The sequence below is a fragment of the Electrophorus electricus genome, chromosome 6 (assembly GCF_013358815.1).
Source record: "Electrophorus electricus isolate fEleEle1 chromosome 6, fEleEle1.pri, whole genome shotgun sequence".
NCBI lineage: Eukaryota > Metazoa > Chordata > Actinopteri > Gymnotiformes > Gymnotidae > Electrophorus > Electrophorus electricus.
Genome location: NC_049540.1, coordinates 2,847,679 through 2,870,352, shown reverse-complemented (window position 1 = coordinate 2,870,352; position 22,674 = coordinate 2,847,679). Strand labels below are relative to the sequence as shown.

General features: G+C 42.4%; 2 protein-coding genes across 2 annotated transcripts; both read left to right on the top strand.

Moving 5' to 3' along the window:
• Positions 1–10,343: 10,343 nt before the first annotated feature.
• epd (ependymin) lies at positions 10,344–12,695 on the top strand. The gene is made up of 6 exons (XM_027032217.2): positions 10,344–10,479; positions 10,735–10,769; positions 10,958–11,092; positions 11,466–11,652; positions 12,054–12,138; positions 12,494–12,695. Exons 1-6 carry the CDS (start codon positions 10,395–10,397, stop codon positions 12,615–12,617), a joined length of 651 nt encoding a protein of 216 aa, XP_026888018.2. The 5' UTR covers positions 10,344–10,394; the 3' UTR covers positions 12,618–12,695.
• A 244-nt stretch (positions 12,696–12,939) lies between these two features.
• On the top strand, positions 12,940–19,704 carry panx1b (pannexin 1b). Its single transcript, XM_027032215.2, has 7 exons — positions 12,940–13,414; positions 15,789–15,916; positions 16,631–16,836; positions 17,157–17,362; positions 17,844–18,151; positions 18,268–18,439; positions 18,867–19,704. Exons 1-7 carry the CDS (start codon positions 13,234–13,236, stop codon positions 18,950–18,952), a joined length of 1,287 nt encoding a protein of 428 aa, XP_026888016.2. The 5' UTR covers positions 12,940–13,233; the 3' UTR covers positions 18,953–19,704.
• Positions 19,705–22,674: the final 2,970 nt, after the last annotated feature.

The window sequence follows — 22,674 nt, the reverse complement described above, 5'->3', positions numbered from 1 at the left end:
AATAGAAATGAAAATTTGGCTAAATAAAGAAAAAAAGAAAAAAGGAAATGGTTTCAAAATCAGAAACCAAAAACAGTTTCAGTGCAATAATGCCCCCATCATAAAGATGCATGTCTGGGGGCTGTGAGAACACACCAGTACACACCAGTACGCACCAGTACGCACCAGTACGCACCAGTACACAGTATAAATGGCAATGAGATGGGGACTCACTGCCAGGAATAGTGCTTTTGTGGGCATCTGCACAATAGGAAGTGAAAAGTATCCAGTTCAGGTAAAGGTTCATGTAAACTAAAAAGTTGAACCATCTGGGGAAGTGAGAAACTAAAGGTAAAAGTAATTGATTGACCAGAATGTGGATTATTTTGTTATTTGCATATTGATTGTTATTTGCATGATGTAGTTTCAGCTAAATTATTCCTGAAATGTAAATTCATCTCACAGGCCTCCATTCCTAACCAGCACAGCTGTAACTGTACAGAGGAGAATACATTGCCTTCTGTGTGGAAACCAAGGATCTCCAACACTGCAAGGGCCAGTAATGTTCCCGCTTTTTGGGTTTTCACTGATCTGATTTCCCTTGTTCCCTATGATAACTTAAGGGCATCCAGACCCTGGGAAGAGCCACTCATAAGATGCTGTGAGATAGTTTCATCTGCTACATCACAAAGATGTCTGTTGTGACATCTTTGCAGACTTTTGCAGTCATATATTTTATATATATAAAATATATAATTTTATATTCCCCCCTCCCCCCAAAACATATATTTGCATATTTTTACTATTTGTTTCAAAACCTGGTGGTTTTCCGTGCAGTGGAATTTTTTGGGCATGTTTCAGGCCGCATTTTCCCTTCATCCCCATCACATCTGTTCTTTGGAACACAAACGTTACTAATGTCCCACTAAATGTTCTTCAAGCTCGTGAATGGATCTCCATCTACAGGCCTGTGGTATCAAGGTCACCTGCAGGGACATTTTACTCAATCATAGGTCATTTTACTCAATGTTTATGACAAAGCCAAGAAAGTTTTAAATTGTGAATAAACAGCATCCAACTGTTTTTGGTTACTAGTCATTAGTGTTCTCCCACTGTGGTGAATAGGAGGGGCATGGTCTAGAACCTCTCTGGCTGTTCAGAATGCCATGGTCTAGAACCTCTCTGGCTATTCAAACTGTGGCGGTCTAGAATCTCTCTGGCTGGAAACCCATGGGCCACAGGGCCCCAGTTTACTCAAGAGTGGAGAAACTCTAAGATGTGCAGGGCTGCAGTCTTCCAGGCTTAGGATTGGAGGCCGCTGGTGTGACCATAGGCTGGACTTTTACAGTACTTTCTGATGAGAGCTTCAGAATGTGCTTAAGGCAAAACAGCATGTCTGAAAGTTACCAGGGATTCTAAGTACATTGCTTGCATGTTGCGTATAGCCTATTTGACATGGCTTGGTAACCAATTGACAAATGAAATTGAGAATGTAATAGTGAGACTGCGATTGATGAAAAAGAACCTCTCCTTCCTGGAGAGTCCCCATCCTGTTGAGATGGAACCTCCTGCTATCTCTTTCAATCTCACTTGATCACTTTCCCCCAGGGACTCCCTAATGCTGGAAAGCAATCGTTCTGCTTTTTGTTTTGTCCTTTCTGGATGATCAATCTTGTGTCACAAAAGCATCACCCTGAAACCGAACGATGCTTCAGAGCATTCAGGGCTACTTCAAAATTATGAGAGGAGTCAATATTGACCATGGTCATGGATGATGGTTGATGGATGATGGTTCTATGTGCATGAGATGTGCATGAATAGTGGTGTAATGTGCATATGTAATTTGAGTGTACTGTATTCAGAAATGCAGTTGGATATTTGTAAACAAAAGTGAAATATGGCCAATCTGCTGCAGAGTAGTACAACGCTTCCATTTCCAGTTTTGACAGTTGGGTTTTTAGGTTGTGTAATGTTTTGCACTTCCTTACTTACTTACTTACTTACACACACACACACACACACACACACACACACACACACACACACACACACACACACACACACACACACACACACACACACACACATACACACACACACACCCCCGCCAATGCCCACACTCTGTCATGCTCTCTGTTTCAGCTGTCATAAAAAAAGTTTTACACTGATTTAAACAAAGTGATGACGGTGCTGCTGTGGAGATTTTCAACCTTGCCATCATCCTCTTCATTGCAATCTTCCTTTCATCTTTAAAATCTTTGCTATAATATTTTTTTCTCTCAAAACATCAGTCATACACACATTTAGAAACTTGTTATAAAGCTTCATAGACTAAACAATGGGATACAATGGGATACATTAAAAAAATCTAAGTAAATAAACACATGCAATAAATAGAATTCATCTATAAAATGGTACAAATAAAAATAATGCAAACAAAAATAAAAGTAAAAAATCAACAAAAATGTCTATAAAAACAATTTATGCAGCACCTTTATTCATAGAGTATTAGAGTTTTAAAAATGTCAGTCATATAAACAAATAGTCCAGTTTCCTGTTTCCTGTTGTGGTAGAAGTACAGTACTGTGGGTAGTTACTAGTTCCTGGGAAGCGCTTCTCTTTAAACGGGAATCCTAGCATGCTAGTCATATAGCGATCCTCTTCCTGGTAATCCCCACGCTCGTGGCTATGGGCGGAGCCAGAGCACAGTGTGCAGAAAGCAGAGGCGATTTCCAAGATTGCCTCTACAACACCCACACACCCACACTTTAAAGTGAAAATAATGTTGGATAAAAGCTGTAACCTTTGCACATATAAATCTGCATATGTTTACTTGCATGCAATTAAATATACTTATAACACATACATATACAGTGGTGTGCCCCCTTCATGATATCTTATTTTTTTGCATGTTTGTCACACTTAAATGTTTCAGATCATTAAACAAATTTAAATATTAGAAAAAGCTAACAAGTAAACACAAAATGCAGTTTTTAAATGAAGGTTTTTATTATTAAGGGGGGAAAAAATCCAAACCTACATGGCCCTGTGTGAAAAAGTGATTGCTCCCTAAACCTAATAACTGGTTGGGCCACCCTTAGCAGCAACAACTGCAGTCAAGCTTTTGCGATAGCTGGCAATGAATCTTTTACAGCTCTGTGGAGGAATTTTGGCCCACTCATCTTTGCAGAATTTTGGCCCACTCATCTTTGTTGTAATTCGGCCACATTGGTAGGTTTTCCAGCATGAACCGCCTTTTTAAGGTAATGCCACAGCATCTCAATCGGATTCAGGTCAGGACTGACTAGGCCACACCAAAGTCTTCATTTTGGTTTTCTTAAGCCATTCAGAGGTGGACTTGCTAGTGTGTTTCAGATCATTGTCCTGCTGCAGATCCCAAGTGCGCTTCTGCTTGAGGTCACAAACAGATGGCTGGACATTCTCAATCAGGATTTTTTGGTAGACAGCAGAATTCATGGTTCCATTTACCACAGCAAGTCTTCCAGGTCCTGAAGCAGCAAAACAGCCCCAGACCATCACACTACCACCACCATATTTTACTGTTGGTATGATGTTCCTTTTCTGAAATGCTGTATTACTTTTATACCAGATGTAATGGGACATACAACTTCCAAAAAATGCAACTTTTGTCTTGTCTTGGGGATCATCAAGATGTTTTCTGGCAAAACTGAGATGAGCCTTTATGTTCTTTTTGCTCAGCAGTGGTTTTTGTTTTGGAACTCTGCCATGCAGGCCATTTTTGCCCATTTCTTTCTTATGGTGGAGTCATGAACACTGATCTTAACTGAGGCAAGTGAGGCCTGCAGTTGTTTGGATGTTGTTGTGGGGTCTTTTGTGACCTCTTGGATGAGTCATCAATGTGCTCTTGGGGTAATATTGGTTGGCCGGCCACTCCTGGAAAGGTTCACCACTGTTCCATGTTTACATCATTTGTGGATAACGGCTCTCACTGTGGTTCGCTGGAGTCCTAAAACTTTAGAAATGGTTTTATAACCTTTTCCAGATTGACAGATCTCAGTTACTTTGTATCTCATTTGTTCCTGAATTTCTTTGGATCGCAGCATGCTGTCTAGCTTTTGGGGATCTTTTGGTTCACTTCAATTTGTCAGGCAGGTCCAATTTAAATGATTTCTTGATTGAGAAGAGGTGTGGCAGTAATCAGGCCTGGGTGTGGCTAGAGAAATTGAAGTCAGCTTTCCATAGATGTGATAAACCACAGTTAATTTATGTTTTTGTTTATGTTTTGGTAATCACTTTTTCACACAGGGCCATGTAGGTTTGGATTTTTTTTCCCTTAATAATAAACCTTCATTTCAAAACTGCATTTTGTGTTTACTTGTGTTATCTTTGTCTAATATTTAAATTTGTTTGATGATCTGAAACATTTAAGTGTGACAAACATGCAAAAAAATAAGATATCAGGAAGGGGCAAACACTTTTTTCACACCATTGTAGGTTACATAAGTCAAATGATACTTGCTTGTTCATCTTACAATTATGGTGTTTAGCTGACGCTTATCCAAAGCAACTTACAATTATGACTGAGTGCAATTTGAGCATTTAGGGTCTAGCTCAGGGGCCCAACAGTGGCAACTAGGCTTGAACTGGCAACCTTGCAATTACTAGCGCTACCACTGCCCATTACACACAAGCCTACACTCACAGTATTTCTTGCATTCATCAAAAGCAACGACTTTCCCCTCTTGATCCACTTTTGCTTCCTGTTTTGTGTTGTTTCCACGAAACCTAAGCACTTCTCTTTGATGACCAGCTCCTGACTCTCTATGTCTTTCTGTATGGATAGCATGCAGTGTGACCACTTCTATTCTCTGTTGCAACGTCTGCTTTTTCCGGTCTGTCCCAATTTTCACAAAATAGTTTTTCATGCAAAGTTTTTTTAAAGCTTTTCCTTTAAACATCCTTTACACTAGGAAACTCACATCTCTGAATCCCCTTTTATTTACTGAGGCTCTGCTTCCATTACATATTCCTACATACGTACAACAGTGAGCTGTGACAATGGCAACCTACTGGCAACAAGGTGTTGAGTTGGAGAGCAGGTTTAAGGTTACTTTCACTTTTTGTTGCCTTTGGACTCTGTGGCATGGCCTACCTGAGTCAGGTTTCGTTGCCTCCTCAGATGGGTCAGGGCTTGACCCACTCCGCTCAAATGTAGTGGTCATCGCCACGGTACCTGCAGTGACACCTGGTGAAGGGATAACTGCATGTCACAGCCTTGCAGCCCCTGAGAATAGAACCTGACTGTGTCAGCAAACAAATCATTCCTAGACTGTTTTAGTGTGGTTTGGGAAAACAAGGAGCTGTTTTACAGAGGATATGCCTCAACCTGACTTAACTGAGGACCAGATTCACTGGGGCTTCAGCCTGACTTCACTGGGGCCCAGGTTCACTGGGGCTTCAGCCTGACTTCACTGGGGCCCAGCTTCACTGGGGCTTCAGCCTGACTTCACTGGGGCCCAGGTTCACTGGGGCTTCAGCCTGACTTCACTGGGGCCCAGCTTCACTGGGGCTTCAGCCTGACTTCACTGGGGCCCAGGTTCACTGGGGCTTCAGCCTGACTTCACTGGGGCCCAGCTTCACTGGGGCTTCAGCCTGACTTCACTGGGGCTTCAACCTGACTTCACTAGGGCTTCAGCTTGATGATTATGTCCATCAAGTGTCAAATGTCCGATCAGATGCACCGTCACTGCAGTCTGAAAAAAAACAAAACTGAACTTCTCCTCACTGTCTGCTCACAGACAAGTTTAGTACACAATCCCTCCTCCACTGCACCCACAGAGAGACAACACACAGATCTGAGGAGCTTGAAACCCTGCTGTGTGGCAGTTTAATAATGTTTTTTAAATGTTTTTATCTTTTTTCTCCTACATCTGTTTTTTTTATATTTTCTCATTTGTAATGCACTTTGAATGACCTCAGTGTATGAAAGGTCCTATATAAATAAACTTGCCTTGCCTAATACCCAGTTGTCTGCAATAACCAGTGGCATGTACATGTAAGAGACAGAAAACAGTCCTTAACATTTTTAACTCAGCAGTGATTCAAAATCTATGTAAATGATTATTGCCTGTCAATAGAGCTCCAGGCCCACAGTGAGTTGAGAAGCTTTCTTGACAACAATGCAACACAAGTGTTTTCACTTTGCAACACTATTAGCTGCCCTCTTAATGCTTAAACCACCATTTTTTCAAGTATTTGACCTACTGTTAAGTGTAACTGAGCTGCCAATCAGTCACTTATACAAGGTATTTACCCATAGTCTTAAAGCCGCTATCGGGCCTCTCTTGCCAAAACATAATCTTGATCCCCCTATTCTCAGTGACTATAGACCAAATTCAAATCTTCCCTATTGAATAGGTGTTTTCTTTCTTAGGTTAGGATGCAACTGCAGTATTGGCAATTGGCCACATGTGGGTGCACTGTCTAGAAGAGGCTTTAGGATTCTCAGACTCTGACCTGGGAAGTCCCTAGCACAGGCAGTCTCTGCTATAACATATTTATTCAGTATTGAGCTGTATCAGGTAATGGACAACACTGTACAATGCAGTGGAGTGTTGTGCTCCAGCACTGTGTTTGGTGCTGTCCCACTGTGTTTGGTGTTGTGTGCAGGGCCACCAGAGAATGTCTGCAGAGGACACTGCTAACCATGTTGTCTCGCATGTGTGCACATTCTCACACGTGTGCTTCCAGTTTGCGACGAGGTGAAACGTTGCTGCCATTCTCAGTAAAACCAAGCACTTTGCATGTTGGGTGAGATGACCACTGGCTCTGGTGGAGAAAGACACTCACACTTCCTTCTAGTGGCTGAGGAGACTGGAAGTGCTGATTGTACAGCTCTGACTCATTTACTATGGGACGAAAGCAGAAAGCATGACGACTGGCCAAGTTTGATGGCTGGCCCAGGGCCCCCCTGTGGCCAGGGGGCGGGGTGGGGAATTTACAGTGGTATTGGGGTGTATAGTCACCAGGGGGGTGAGTTGTACAGTCCCTGGGGTGGGGGATGTTGTAGTGGCAGGGGGTTGTACAGTCACCAGGTGTTACAGTCACTATAGTATACGCCGCAGTTTCACCACACAACTGTCAGAAGTCAGTCTGACACATGTTGCTTCCAGGAAGAAAATGAATCCACCCCCTCTGCATCTTGTTTTTTTGTTTGATTTCTAAAATGGCTTGATTTGTAAATAAATACATTTTTTAAAAAATATCTAAAAAAATAAATGTAGAAATGTATTTGATTCTTAAGAAGAATGACTGCAAGGGACTCTGCTGTCCGAACAGCAAGTGGGAGTTCGTTCCACCAGGAATCGTTCTTGGAACCAGGACAGAAAATAGTCTCAATGCTTGTCGTCCATGAGTCCTGAAGCAAGGTATTTCAAGCTGAGCTGTACTTGAGGTTTGAAGTACTCGAGGCATGGATCGGGCTTTGACCATTGACCTCATGTATGAAGGGGCTGGTCCATTTTTGGCTTTGTAGGCAAGCATTAAGGTTTTAAATCTGATGTGTGCAGCTACTGGGAGCCAGTGAAGGGACACCAAATACACCAGTACACCAGGTATGAATGTCAGATAGAAAGCCGTGGGAACTGATTCACTGATTCACCTGTACTCTCATCAGACACTGGGAGGAGGCCGACAGCCGTGAAAGCCAGAACTCTTTAGGCTCAGAAAGGGCCATTGACCCCAGTGACCTCGGCAACCCCAGTGACCCCAGTGACCCGCTGACCCAGTGGGGCTGTAAGGACTACAGAGCTGACACACACACACACACACCCCTGAGATGGCAAATTGAGGGTCTCACGTTATACTGCAACCTGCATTACAAGCGCTTGAATGCAAATATGCTGATTCATTTCAGAGTTTGCTGAAAATGAAACAAACTGTTTTCATAAACAGAAACTAAGCTCTGTAAAAGAGCATGTTGGTAGGGTGTAGGTAGATAAGGCACAAATAACCTGATTGCAAGCAAAGGTAAACTACTATAGTAGATACAATGCAAAATAACAGTCATGCTAACTTGGGTTTGGGAAACACCCCACCCCTCCCCCACTCCTTTTTTACTATGAACAGACTTGTCATCCCCCACCCCATGTGTACGTGTCACCCTGTCCCCAGATGGTCTGGAGTCTCTGCTGGTAGAGAAAACAAAGTCTGAGCCCAAGCAGTGAAACTAAACAAACGTCCCCTGTCACCTGCATCCCGCTGCCTGTGAGTGAAGCAGGATCTTTCAACATGGAGCACAGAAAACACAACGCTGTCATAACACAGCGAAAAGCACACGACAGGGCATGAGGTGCGTCCGTGCACATACCAAAGTCAGAAAGCCCTGAAATACATCGACACGAGCGTCACATAAACATATATGGCCCCTTCAGGGATTGAAGGCATCTGATATAATTGGCAAACATTCAGCAGGTATACAGGCACCAGAAATGCAGACCTGGCTGTAGGTCCTCAGAAAGTGGCCTGACAATCCCGACTCACAAGGAGAAGACAGCTGAACTTCCAGGTTAGACCACCATTTTAGGTTAGGTCACAATCTAGGTTAGATTACCATTGTAGGTTAAACCACCATAGTTGGTTAGGTCACCATCTTAGGTTAGGTCATCATCGTAGGTTATACTACCATCGTAGGTTAGGTCACCATTGTAAATTAGGTCACCATTGTAGGTTAGGTCACACTCATAGGTTAGGTCACCATCGTAGGTTAGGTCAAGAGCTAAGAGGTAATGAATCAGTACTGTTTCCATCTTGTACTTATCAATGACTTTTCAGAACTTTGTTTTGGTTTTGGCAGGTTTGCTTTACATGTCATAACGTTACATTAGGAAAGTATGGCAAACGTCATCTGAAGGACACTACAGCAAACAAGATTCCTAACACGTAATTAGCTCATCTTTGTGTGATCTCACAAGATATTCATATCAATTAGTTTAAGCCTGAGAGAAGTTTCTGGATACCGTACTAACATAGGCATAGTTTTTTTTTTGCTGGGGTCACATTCCAGTATTTTTATTACGTACACTTTAAATAGAAATAAAGATGCAGACTCAAGAATTAATTGAAGAGAATAGCAGGTCCCATGTTTATTTTGAGCTCAATGTAATGTACAAACAAGGCATAGTCCGGAATATGTCTGACAGTCACACAAAGAACACTACATTTTTATAGTTTTCAGAAGTGATTATGTATTCACTCCACCTTCTTTACTTGCACAGAGGCCTTGAAACCACCTGAATCAGAGCCTCTGCTCTGCACTTACAGGCCCAAAAGGGCCTCTTGACCTCAAGATACAAAACATTTTATTACTTAATTTATACACTTATCTAGTTCTGATAGCATTATCTCCAAATGTAAAGTGTGCTGTTATTTATTTTAAAAAGACAGTGATCTCATTCAATTCACCTGTTGTTCATCGCAGTAATATTGTTTCTTTCGGTCCATCTTGTGATGTCCTGGCCTTAGTCAAAGACCTGACACAGAGGCCTTCTGAAGCCTTACACTGAAGCCTGCAGAAGCCTTTTCTCTACATAATCCAGTTTAATTTAGACCATCTGCATTCTTCTGCTTACAATATCATTTTATTTATTACCTCAAGCACTCACCTTGGCCATTCTGAACTCTGCAAATGAAATGGATTATACAAATGTGCTATAAATTTGAGATTACATTGCTGACATGGTTGGTGACCTGATTTGTTTGGTCCCTTCATAAGTACTTTAATTGGCTGGATTTTCTAATTTATTGCTTTGTGATGTCTCAACAGCTTCGAGTCATCTATAAAAAAAATCACATGTAGAAATACAATAAGAATTCTATAATGATGCACAAGCGTGCAGCCATGAAAGAGTTACAAATAACACTTGTTCAAAAGAAAGTGTCTCGGAAAAGTGTGGAAAAAGCCAACTCCCTCCAGTATTAACCGGCTGTTTGTTTTTGCACCTGGACAATCGAGAATGAGTCAGTGTTTGTTGAATGGTTTTGCTCAGCATGGTCCTGCAGCAAATGTCACCTTACGTGAGCCAACATCCCGCTGTTGCATGATCATGCACTTCCTGCATCAGCAAGCCTCACTGCTGTGGCGGCTCCATGCCAGTCCCCCCAGGCTATGCTGGCGTGGGGGATGGGGGGTAACAGGCTTGTGTTTGTTTTAATAAAGGCCACTCGACTGCTGCTCATGTGCGGAACAGGCTTGGCGGGTGATTGTGCAATGTCTGGCAACATGATTGTGGGAAGGAGGCGCTGGTGTTCCATTTGTCGGTGGGGCGATGGGTAGAGGGAGGCGTGTCCGATGAATCTGGGCTTTCTGGATAAATAGCGCGGTCCCCAGAGCAGTGGCTGTGTGCCGACCTGCGGGTATTCAACGACAACAAGCGATGATGCACACGGTCGAGCTGTTCTGCGTGGCGTTCTGGTGCCTCTGTGCAGCCGTCTGGGCCTCCAGCAGCCGTGTGCCCTGCCGTGAGTACTCAGTCTTCTTTTATCCCTCCTGCACATGAGCGAGATGCCCACACCGCAGCTCGCTCGAAGCTCTACAGAATCCAGAGTCCTGATACACTTCATTTCTAGAATTTCTATAATGAATTGACAGCGGATTCCAGATCAGGACTGTAAATTAATGCAAGTTAGTGCATATTGACAGTTTCATTCAAGTGATGCATGAATTTTGCTGAGTTTGTAAATTTCATCATTTTCGTTTCTGATCTTTTTTCCCAGAGTCACCATCTATGACCAGTGGCACACTGACTGTGGTAGGTAGATGAATTAAAAATATCTCAGTACATCTGAAAGAAAGTCATTAGTAGAAGTGAACATGTTTTAAATCAACTTTGGCTGTGTTTAAGTCCAACTGCATGACTTCAACATTGCTAATTTTGCTTTGTAGTCATTGAGCTCAGGCAGGAAAACAGTGTTGGAATTAAACTTCTTTTGCCCACAGAGGTCTTCTGGTGGGCATACTGTTGCCACTGGAGAATTCAACTACGATTCCACTGGGAAGAAGCTTCACTTTTTGGAGAAGAGCGACGACTCAAACAAAACCTCCCACATAGACGTGCTCATGCACTTTGAGGAGGTAATGCCGTCTTATGACAGATCAGGCCTCTCTCACTCTCTATTGTTTAATTTTTTGCCTATTTTTTCACTCCCTTATTCAATTTTAAACTTTATGCAATTTTAATTATGTGCATATAGGAAAAAGCAAATTCCTCTTTAAGCCACGTCTCTCTCTCTCTCTCTCTCTCTCTCTCTCTCTCTCTCTCTCTCTCTCTCTCAATACAACATTCATATGAGCTGTTTGTCCCTCTTTCTCACACACAATTTCTCTCCCTCTGCCCTTTTTCACCCTCTGTCTCTCACTCTCTCTTCCTTTCTCACATCCTTTCACACACTCCCTCTCTCCCTCCCTCTCTTCCACTGCCCCCCTCCAACCACACATACACATGCAGGGTGTGTTCTACGAACTGGACAGTAAGAATGAGAGCTGTAAGAAGCAGACGCTCAAGTCTCGCAAGCACCCGATGGAGGTGCCGGCTGACGCCAGCCACGACAGCGAGGTGTACCTGGGCAGCCTGGCCGTACCAGAGCAGGGTCTGCGGCTGCGGGTCTGGACGGGCAAGGTGCCTGACCTCCACGGTGGGCAGCTCCTCCATCCTCTCTCCATGGCTCTCTCTCTCTCTCTCTCTCTCTCTCTCTCTCTCTCTCTCTCTCTTTCTCGCTATCAATCTTTTTCACTCTCCACTCTCTTTATCTGTTCTCACGCTCTCACGCTCTCTGCGTCTCCGTTACTCCCTTTCTCACTCTTTTGCTGGCTTTTTACCTTTTTGCTTGATGAAGTCCTACCTTTGAAATACTTTTATAAATTTAACATCCTGGTTCTTCTTGAAGAGAGGGAATTCTTTGTTGAGAATTCTTCATAAGGCGTAGGTTTAGGCTGTGAAGGCCTGCACCTCCTGTTTATAATTGCTGTTTAGTCACAATAGGTTCACCTTCAGTGTGCCTAAAATGTTTTTTGATAACATTTTTAATTTTTGTAGCCCAGTATACCATGCTGACAACTTCCTGTGGATGCCTCACCGTTTCCTGTTACTATCATAGTGAGAAGACAGACCTCATCTTCAGGTGAGTGCCATTAATCATGCATTACTGGAGAAACGATTGTATTTATTGATCCACACACGATAATATAAATAATAATGAATGAAATAAAAGCATCTTTCCAGCATGTAGGTTTCTTAATTTTGTAAATACACACGTCGTGCCAGTATAACTCCCAGTTTAGATACAAAATCTCCTGTCAACCGTTTTTTCTACCCGTTACCGAGAGCTTATTTGCATTATTGTAAAGAATGTCTCTACTAATGTGAGTGTAAACTGGCAACTGTTTACACAAAAGGCTAAATACCAAAAGCTCTGTTTTAATCAGTTAAAATCAACATTAAATGCTCTCACTGCAACCGGCGCGTTTCCCCCCCAGTTTCTTGGACGTGGAGACGCATGTGGATGAGCCGCAAGTGTTTGCGCCTCCCGCCTACTGTGACGGCGCCGTTTTAGAGGAGTCGAGCGACGATCACAGCTTCTTCGACCTGTTCCACGACTGAGGCATTTAATAACATACGAACTAACGGACACTCGGGATGGCGGCATGCAGAGAATAAAAAAATCCTTTCCGAAATGAAGTTTCACTGTATCCACTTTTTTTTTCTTTCCTGTATGAGCAAATCTGATATTATCTAGCACGATCACCGTCTCTCTTTTGAGTATCAGTACTGTTTGGTCTTTTTTGGCCGTTCTGTTTCTTTTGTTTTCTTATGAATTCAATAAATAAGTAACTCACACAGAAAACACTGATGCTTATTTGTAGAGCACATTAATGAAGCTGTTAGCTATTTCCACAGTAAATCTGACGTAGAAACAGACAAGGAACGACTGGAAAATTAGGAAGTATATGATGGACAAGTATAACATGGACAAACTAAAGAGCCACTCAATCCGGTGAAATTGCCTCCTACTCTAAAAGATGAATCTTCTTATTGCAGTTTACTGTCACTAAAATAACATATAGGCCTAAGTGCAGAGTTATCTGGAGGTCTGTCTACATACAGGACCTCTTTAAAGTCGGTGTGTCCCGTTTCCATGTGATTGGCCAGACGTTAAATTGAACCTGCCTTCCGGAACCAGTAGGCTAATGCATTTTTCTCCAATATTTCCGTAACCATGGCTATAGCGCACGTCGCAACGGAGTATGTGTTTTCCGATTTTTTATTAAAGGAACCGAATGAATCAGTTTATAAGGGGGTACGTTTGGAACTGGCCGCGGATAAACTCGTCACTTTTATTGCGGTGGGACTCCCTCTCTTGCTAATTTCTCTAGCCTTTGCCCAAGAAGTGTCAGTGGGTGAGTCCAGACCATTGTTTAAGCGTCGGCTCCGTTATTTGCACTATACCTAAGCGGGACGGCAAACCCAACGATTTATCTGTAGCATAAACATTTCATTTCTGTCCAGTTTATTCACTTTACCCCGCTTATATATTGTCGGGACAGCTGGTAAAAGCATGACAGGGCACTTTGTAACGGTGGGGCCAAGGAGCATAGAATTTTTATTATTTTTAAAAATTTCCGTTGCAATGCGATGTGCTTATCTGCTTGTGCGCCTTGAAGGCTGAAGAAGACTGTTTTTTTTTTGTTTGTTTGTTTTTTTACAGAAGCTATGGGGATTTGAAAATCGCAGGGATTCCATGAGGGGGATTTATAATCTCGTTTCTCTTGTATTGCTCATCTTAAAATCGTTAGTCATAAATAGACCAGCAAATTTTTTTTTTTTTGCTAATTTCCAGCTACACTCCTTGTTGCGCCTTCTGACTGTTTCGAATCCAAATTCGAGCAGGAGTGGTTTCATCGACTACCTTTGTCACTACTGATGAAACAAAGAGACCGTCGGAGTACAGGAGCATACAGACATGAGCGCGCCCCCGTTAGAATCCGTGCACGATTCAAAAAGCGTGATCTCATAGTCGGGGTGTTAAAGACATCCCGGCAGATTTCCCTCCTGGAATTTGGTGTCAAGTGTTTTAAGGTAGACCTCTATTTGCGTTTTAGGTCGTTTGTGCAGCATTGCGTCTCTAAAGCAGAAGCGTTCTTTGTAAGAGTTGTATCAGACTGAAAGAACAGAGATGTGCGCTTTAACAACGATGACAACCATACACGGTATGTCTCGTCTTCACTTGTCCGGGCGAGGCGTCAGCCGTTTGTAAACGCAACATCCCCCAAATGAGAACCAGGGTAGCTCATTCGCTGTAATATACGTGAATACATGTTGTTTAATCTCCACAGTATAAGAACTCCGTATTACATAATATCATTGCTTGCATTCATAACACCGTTTTAAAATAACAAACAGTTAAAGAGCCATAGGAATCTAAGTGATACTCTAGGTCCCGTTTCAAGAAATGTAGTTTGGCTCTGGAATAGTTTTACAGAACTCAAAAGAGCAGCGTAGCGTCTATGTGCTTCACCAAACTGCTTTGACAGCATTGCAAATAGCTAGAAAATATTTTCTGAAGGAAACATTCTTCAACGACAAAAACCACTACCTGTAGAAAGTGCAATTTGTACTTTATTTGCCATTTTATGGTTAAATGCTAAACACGTTTCAGTAAATAATGCTCTCTAGTGAGCCGTGAAACATTCTGACTTCAGATAAACAATTAGCATTATTTTAATTATATTAAAAATGCAATTGTATAGTATCATGTCCATGAATCGTATGCGTGTATAAGTGTGTGTGTGTGTGTGTGTGTGTGTGTGTGAGAGAGAGAGAGAGAGAGAGAGAGAGAGAGAGGCACTGTGCACCATATGGTGTATAAGGAAAATCAGTCTACTCACAATTCTCTATAATGACAAAGCAAAAACAGGTTTTCTGAATGTTTTATAAATGTATTAAAAAATAAAAAAATGACACATTTAATTTACATGAGTATTTCAGAGTGTTGCATTACTACTTGGTTAAATCATCTTTAGTACCACTCAAGTCTGGGAATGAGCATACAGGATTTTCTCTTGGCACATTCATTCAAGCTGAGCCAGGCTGGATGAGGGGTGTCCGTGCACAGCCTTCCTGACTACTGGCAGAAAAACATCACCACAGCACGATACTGCCACCACTGTGTTTGCGTGTAGGAATGGTTTAAGGATACTGCCACCACTGTGTTTGGCTGTATGGATGGTTTAACGATACTGCCACCACAGTGTTTGGCTGTAGGGGTGGTGTTAATGATACTTCCCCCACAGTGTTTGGCTGTAGGCATGGTGTTAATGATACTGCCCCCACAGTGTTTGGCTGTAGGGATGGTGTTAATGATACTGCCCCCACAGTGTTTGGCTGTAGGGATGGTGGTAATGATACTGCCCCCACAGTGTTTGGCTGTAGGGATGGTGTTAATGATACTGCCCCCACAGTGTTTGGCTATAGGGATGGTGGTAATGATACTGCCCCCACAGTGTTTGGCTGTAGGGATGGTGGTAATGATACTGCCCCCACAGTGTTTGGCTGTAGGGATGGTGTTAATGATACTGCCCCCACAGTGTTTGGCTGTAGGGGTGGTGTTAATGATACTTCCCCTACAGTGTTTGGCTGTAGGGATGGTGTTAATGATACTGCCCCCACAGTGTTTGGCTGTAGGGATGGTGTTAATGATACTGCCCCCACAGTGTTTGGCTATAGGGATGGTGTTAACAAGGTGATGCTTGTTCTCTGCCCTTTTGCTATCAGGTACCCAGATCAGCTGTTTCCCACCCAGTAACTTCACCCTGCGACAGGCTGCATACACAGACTCCTTCTGCTGGGTCGCTGTGGAGGGTCAAACTACAGAGGATGGCTCTCCCCTGTGGCTTCATAAGGTAACGCAATGTCTCACACACACACACACACACACACACAGACACACACACACACACACACACACACACACACACACACACACACACACACACACACGTGCAAAGGAAACTATGTCTACACTGAAATTTTTCTCTCTTCCTTTCCTTTCTCTTTCTTCTTCTCTTTCTCTTTGCCTTCCTGTTCCTCTCACTTTCCTTTTTCTCATCTACCCTCTACATTACATTTACATTTGCAATGTAAATTTGCAATGTAAATGTAAATGTACATGTATATGTATATGTATATGTACATTTGCAATGTAAATGTACATGTATATGTATATCTACCTCTTCTGTTTCTCTCTGTCCTTCTCCCCCTCATCCTTTCCCTCTCTCTCTCTGTCTCCCTCACTGCTTTTCGCCCTACCTTACTTTCTCTCGCTCCCTCTCCTCTCTCACCCACTTTACCCCCTCTCTCCCTCCCTCTCCCTCCCTCTCTCTCTCCCTCCCTCTCTCTCTCCCTCCCTCTCCCTCTCCCTCCCTCTCCCTCTCTCCCTCCCTCTCCCTCTCCCTCCCTCTCCCTCCCTCTCTCTCTCTCCCTCCCTCTCTCCCTCTCTCTCCTTCCCTCTCTGCCTCCCTCTCCCTCCCACTCTCTCTCTCCCTCCCTCTCTGCCTCCCTCTCTGCCTCCCTCTCTCTCCCTCCCTCTCTCTCCCTCCCTCTCTCTCTCTCTGCAGTTCTTCCCCTACGTGCTCCTCTTGCTGGCTGTGCTCATGTACACTCCTGTTCTCTTCTGGCGCTTCACCGCTGCGCCCCAACTCTCCTCTGACCTCGGCTTCATCATGGAGGAGCTGGACCGCTGCTACAACCGTGCCATCCGCCAGGCCAAGAGCCTGGCCTCCCCCCCACGCAGTGCTAGGGATGTCCCCGAGGACTCCCACAGGTACTGGTTTTGGAACCAAAAAAAACCCGAACACGTCTGTGTGTGTGTGACACTCATTGTGATGAACTTTGGACTGTCTGTGGGCCAGGCTGTCTGTACAGGCTGTTAAGCCTGTTCTTTCTGTTGACACTGAAATCCAAGAGTGAAAACATTACAATTTGATGGCTGGAACAGACCATGCTTTGTGATTCTCTTATGAATGACTCAATAGGACCTTATACACCTGTGTGTACATGTGCATGTGTGTGTGCATGTGTTTGTGTATGTATGTGTGTGTGTGCGTGTGTGTGTGTGTGTATGCGTGCACGTGTGTGTGGTAGCGGTCTGGAGTTGGCAGAGAGCTGCTTTAAGCCTCCTCTAGTGGAGCAGTACCTGTGGACCAAGCAGAGCGTTTGGACGCTGGCACTGAAGTACCTGCTGTGTCGAGCTCTCACTCTGCTCACCTTACTGCTGGCCTGCCTCTACCTGACCTACTACATCTGCATGGTGTCGCCCAGCGACCAGTTCTCCTGCATCCTGCACACAGGTGTGTGTGTGCACAAAAAAAATGCAGCCTTTATTTGAAAATCTAGCAGAGCTAAATTAATTTATTTTTGTTACTGAGGCTAAGGTTAGAGTTAGGTTTAAGTATAGGTTTAGATTTAAATGTAGCTACTCTGAGACAGATATAAAGACCCTGCAAATGCAGTATTATCATTTATCATAAATGTAGAATTACAGTACAAAACCAATAAAGTGAAAAACAATAAAATGCACAAACATATTCTTGGTTTTCTCTTGTTATCAGGTGTGCTGATCATTTAGAGTATGCCCTAATCTGTGCGCATGTGTGTGTGCACGTGTGTGTGCATGCCTGTGTGTGTGTATGTATATGTGTATGCATATGTGCGCAAGTGCATGCGTGTGTGTGTGTGTGTGTGTGTGTGTATGTACATGTGTATTTGTACGTGTGTGTGTATGAGTGTGAGTGTGTATGTGTTTTGTGTGTGTGTCTTTCCTGTGCTCAGGTGCTCTCCTGAATGACAGTGCTCCACCTGTAGTGCAGTGTAAGCTGGTGGCTGTGGGCGTGTTCCGCTTGCTCAGCTGCATTAACGTGGGTGTGTACTTGCTGTTGATACCTGCTGTCATATACTCCGCCCTGTTGCCTGGACGTCACCGCAAGGAAATCCGTTTGCTCCGCCCATACCGTCTACTGCCCGCATTTGGCCACGCCCAAGGGTTGCAGTTGGCTACCCATCGCTATGATGACCTGAGTATCTATCTGCTCTTTCTGGAGGAGAACCTGAGTGAGCTGAAGAGCTACAAGTGTCTGCAGGTGTGTGTGTGTGTGTGAATGAAATATTTGTTGACTGTCTCAGTTGTTAGTTTTTGTGTATGTGTGAGTTTTCTTAAGATTACATTTGTATGTTACATTTTAATGACAATTTGCAGGTATTAGAGTTACTGACAGAGGTAGAGAGCAAAACCTTGGACATGTCATGTCTCCTGAGGACACTTGGACAAGTGAAGACTGATCTGGTGGACAGGAAACTCCCTCCCACCATAGATGGCAATAGCCAATCAGCTCATGAGAAGCAGGGAGCAGAATCTGCTGTGTTCAAGGGTATGTGTGGCATGTGTGATCTCAGTGCTGAAAAGCAACCAACTGGACCAAAAGCTGAACTGATAAAACCTTAAATGTTACAGTGTGGATGTCAATACAGTGGTAACTGCAGCTCTCATAGGCTACAGTGTGGTGGTCACTGCAGTTCTCATAGGTTATGGGTTCAAATCCCAGCAGAGACCTTTTTACTTAAGTAAAGCAGTGAAATGTGTTTCTATACATAATTATTTTACATTACTATACCAAATTATTTGCTATTATTACATACATCTTTAATATTCCTTTGTTGGTATTATATTAGAATATTATAAATATATACATTAATATTTCTATGTTGATTTTGAAATTCATGCATATGAATGTTCCTGAAAGCAGAGTAATGTGTTTCAGTGTACACAGCATGGCTTTGCGTGATTTTGTCCTCTAGATGTCTCCACTCAGCTGCTGCAGGATGGACCAGAGAAAGAGACCCAGTGCAGCTGTAGGAAGGTTGTGAGACAGAGAGTGTTGTGAAGTTCACTGTGTGTGTGTTCTGAAGTTCATTGTGTGTGAGAGAGTGTGTTTGAGTGTGTACGCATATATGCGTATATGTGTGGTTTGCTACCTTTACTGTGCTCTCTTGGATCAGAGTGTCCTCAAGTTCTTCTGGCAGTGTGTGTGTGTGTGTGTGTGTGTGTGTGTGTGTGTGTGTGTGTGTGTGTGTGTGTGCATAAACTGTGACAAACAATAAAAAGCCATATAGCATAGTATCTCCTCTTTGAAAAAGATTATCACTCATATCAATAATCATATAGATTAATAATCATATAGATTAAAATAATCATATAGATTAACAGAACCCACAGTGATGCTCTTATTTTAACATAGCATGAGTTAACAGAGTGAGTGCAAAGTCCAACCTCAGACAGGTTGTTTACTCGAGAAATCCCCGAAAGTAGCAGTTAAATGTCTACTATATTTACATTTACCATATGTCATTAGACATACATTGACAGACTTTAAATGAAAAGCAATTTAACCTCAGTGGATATAACAGCATGGTGTGTGTGCATGTATTCAGGTACATTCCAGGGGTAATAAATAGATACGGCATTCAACGTAATAGTTAAATAACTAATCATCATTTGTGAGTGTAATAAATGGTAAGTTTACATGGGGCTGAGTGTTACCTGAACTGTGTTGGGTAAGAAAGCATTTACTAGTCACCACTGATACAAACTAATTCCCCATCCGCCAAGACTGTTTGGCACTGTAGATACCCCCACCCCCCCACCCCAACATCTAATTTTAACACTTGTCCCTAAAGAGTCCTGTGCACGTGCCTGTATGTGTTACATTAATATAAGAATGTAAATAAAACATTGCAGGTATATAAACTGCAGAAACATTTCAGGGCTTTTAAAGTTTTCCCACACTAAATTCAGAGCCAGACAGAGGAGAACAAATGCATACATCAGGAATGAGGTGTAGGAGAAGTAGCAGAAATATAAATAAAGGAGTGTATCACTGTAAATTAAAGGAAGGCATTAGACTAATGGTTTGTTTACATGGAATAATTGTATAATTATATTGTAATTATGTAATTATATATTTCTGAGGTAATTAATTCTGAAAGTGGAAGGATCTAATGAGTAATGTAAATCAATTCTTTTCTCTGAATTATTGTTCATGTTCTTTGAAATAAACTTTTTTCTGTTCTTTTTTAAACTGACTTGCTTGACTGTCCTTAGTAGGCAAAGTTTCAGAATAATCAGACTAAGTAGCTTTTCTGAAGCAAATGCAAGTCTCCACCTTAAAGATGTAATGAAACTAAGGAAACATTACTGAACAAAATGTGCACTGACATCAACTAAACAAAGCCATTATAACTGTAATGACAATGATCAAACAAACAAAAAAGGCTTAAATAAGGAAGAACATAATGACACAACCGACACTAATCCTACTGTGCCACACCAATCCTAAAGCACAGGATAGACCCTATTAACACAGCCTCAGCTCATCCAGGTCAGGATCCTGTTGGCTTGGGAGGAAGGCACATCTCCCTCAAGTAGAGGAAGGCTTGTCTCCCTCACGTTCTGGCTCCCACACTGCCTCTAATGATGAAGCAGGAACCAATCGCCTAGCAGAGATGGAAACAATCTAGAAAATCCCTAGGGAACTGCAGGGAAAAATCCATAGTCCTGGAAGAACTCCAGGCTTTCCTAGCCTGCACATAGAGCTCTGGGGCTGAACAAGCCCCCAGCGAGCTCAGATGAACATTGAAGAGCCAACATAACAAGCAGATGTGAAGATGGAAAAAGAAAACAAAAATGAAGGCCACCGCTTCCAAAAACAGTCTGTCATTCTGTCACGAGTGAAGAACGTGCAGGAAATGAAGGAGGAAGCAAATCTGAGTCTTCAACTGAACAGTTTAATGAAATGAATGAAAATGACATGGAACATGAAAGTACACTAATGACCACAATAGAAAGCCTATGTAACATTCAATGTCCAACAACATACATGAAAACAAAAAAGGGCTTACAAAACGATAAAAATAACAACCCTGTGGTGGTGAGGCGATTGAGGCATGACACACACCATCTGAGGGAGGCGTGGCAACAAATCAAAACAGAGAGAACATGTGGAACAAAGGGCAAAACGTAGACACAAAGCCACATGCAATCCACATGCAATGTCACTGCTTTCATATTATATCATTTTTAATAAGTCATTAAATTGCTTTGACATCCTGGAAGAGACAACTCCCATCAAGATATATATTTAATCAGTGGATAAAGGTGATCAGTCCAAATTACTCTGGATTGATTTTCAGTGATTCTTCCATCTAAGAACAAATAACCCTCAGAAGCATAACAGTGCCACTGTAATGCCTCACTGTAATGCAGATATAACAGTGCCACTGTAATGCCTCCCAGTCATACAGATATAACAGTGCCACTGTAATGCCTCACTTTAATGCAGATATAGACCTGCACTGTTTAGTGTGAATCAATGAGCAAGAAAAAGGAACCTCTTGTGCAAAACACAATGAACAAATCTGAAAGGATACCATTAACGAGATGCAGGTGTGACCAATTTGGATGATCCGCTGCATCACCTGAGCTCTTTGCCCTGCAGATGATGATCAGACACAACCCGACAGCCCAGCCTTCTGAACTTTCACTCAGCAAGGCATAGAGCTAATGCGGAAATCTTTAACACCAAAATTACAAACTGAAAAAAACTGCTTTCTTGCAATGTTTTATTTATTTGTATTTTTTTTTGTCTTGCAATGTGCTCTCTTAAAATTCTAAATTGTTTTTGTATGACTTTAAACAGACTGAATATGCCTGGTTTTCTTATATACAGGCATTGTTTAGTGGTCTTTCTTAATCCAGTCCAGATTAAGATGGGCAGTCCAGATTTTGTCTCTAGGAAAAAACTAGCAAAATATCACGTCTTCAGTGTTCTTGATTGCTTAGCACCTCTCAAGCTGATTAGAAGCCCAGTATCTTATATTGGCAATGCAGAGACTTGCAAAGCTACTGTTATTGTAACTGATCTGTTCTATTAGGCTCTGCTAAACGATTTCTGCATCTGCTTAAAACTGAAATTTTCACATTCATACTTTGTCCATGGACTTACATTTTAAATAACATGTAAAGTTTATTCACAATAATTTACCTAATATGCAAACACACTTGTTTATCTGAAACGTGCTAAACATTTGAACTCCTCCAGCGCTGCTTCGTCAGGCTACGATAGATTTGATTGCGCTCGAGGACAGTGCTGCTTCATGTCTGTTATTTCTGTGCCTGCGCGCGAGGGTGCTGCACGCATCCTGTACGCCTACATTCCTTTGTGTCACACTCATGTTGCCAGTGTGGAGCCGCGTTTAGCTAAATTCTCTACTCAAGGAGGATTTAAGCATTGGTTTACTCATGAGTTTAATAAAAAAACAAAAAACAAAAAGCAATTAGGCGGAGGTTTTAGGAAGTACATACATCAATTTAATCGTGCTTAGCAACTTTTAAATCCTTATATGAAAATGATTTGATATAATTAATGTTTAAAAATAAGAAGTTTATTTTACTAAATATTTTACTGGAAGCAAAGGAGAAGTTAATGCTTTACTTGTATAACTGAAAACGTCAGTTTTTCTTCCGTTGTGCTTCCTACTAATTGCATTTTACACGGGGATTGTACACGGGAATCTGGCAACCTACTGAATAACGGGTTTTCACTTTCCG

Coding starts and splice junctions, on each gene's coding strand:
- epd (XM_027032217.2), top strand. CDS start 10,395: ATGATGCACACGGTCGAGCTGTTCTGCGTGGCGTTCTGGTGCCTCTGT. Junction 10,480..10,734: donor CAGCAGCCGTGTGCCCTGCC/GTGAGTACTCAG, acceptor CTTTTTTCCCAG/AGTCACCATCTATGACCAGT. Junction 11,093..11,465: donor TGCTCATGCACTTTGAGGAG/GTAATGCCGTCT, acceptor ATACACATGCAG/GGTGTGTTCTACGAACTGGA.
- panx1b (XM_027032215.2), top strand. CDS start 13,234: ATGGCTATAGCGCACGTCGCAACGGAGTATGTGTTTTCCGATTTTTTA. Junction 16,837..17,156: donor GTCCCCGAGGACTCCCACAG/GTACTGGTTTTG, acceptor TGTGTGTGGTAG/CGGTCTGGAGTTGGCAGAGA. Junction 17,363..17,843: donor CTCCTGCATCCTGCACACAG/GTGTGTGTGTGC, acceptor TCCTGTGCTCAG/GTGCTCTCCTGAATGACAGT.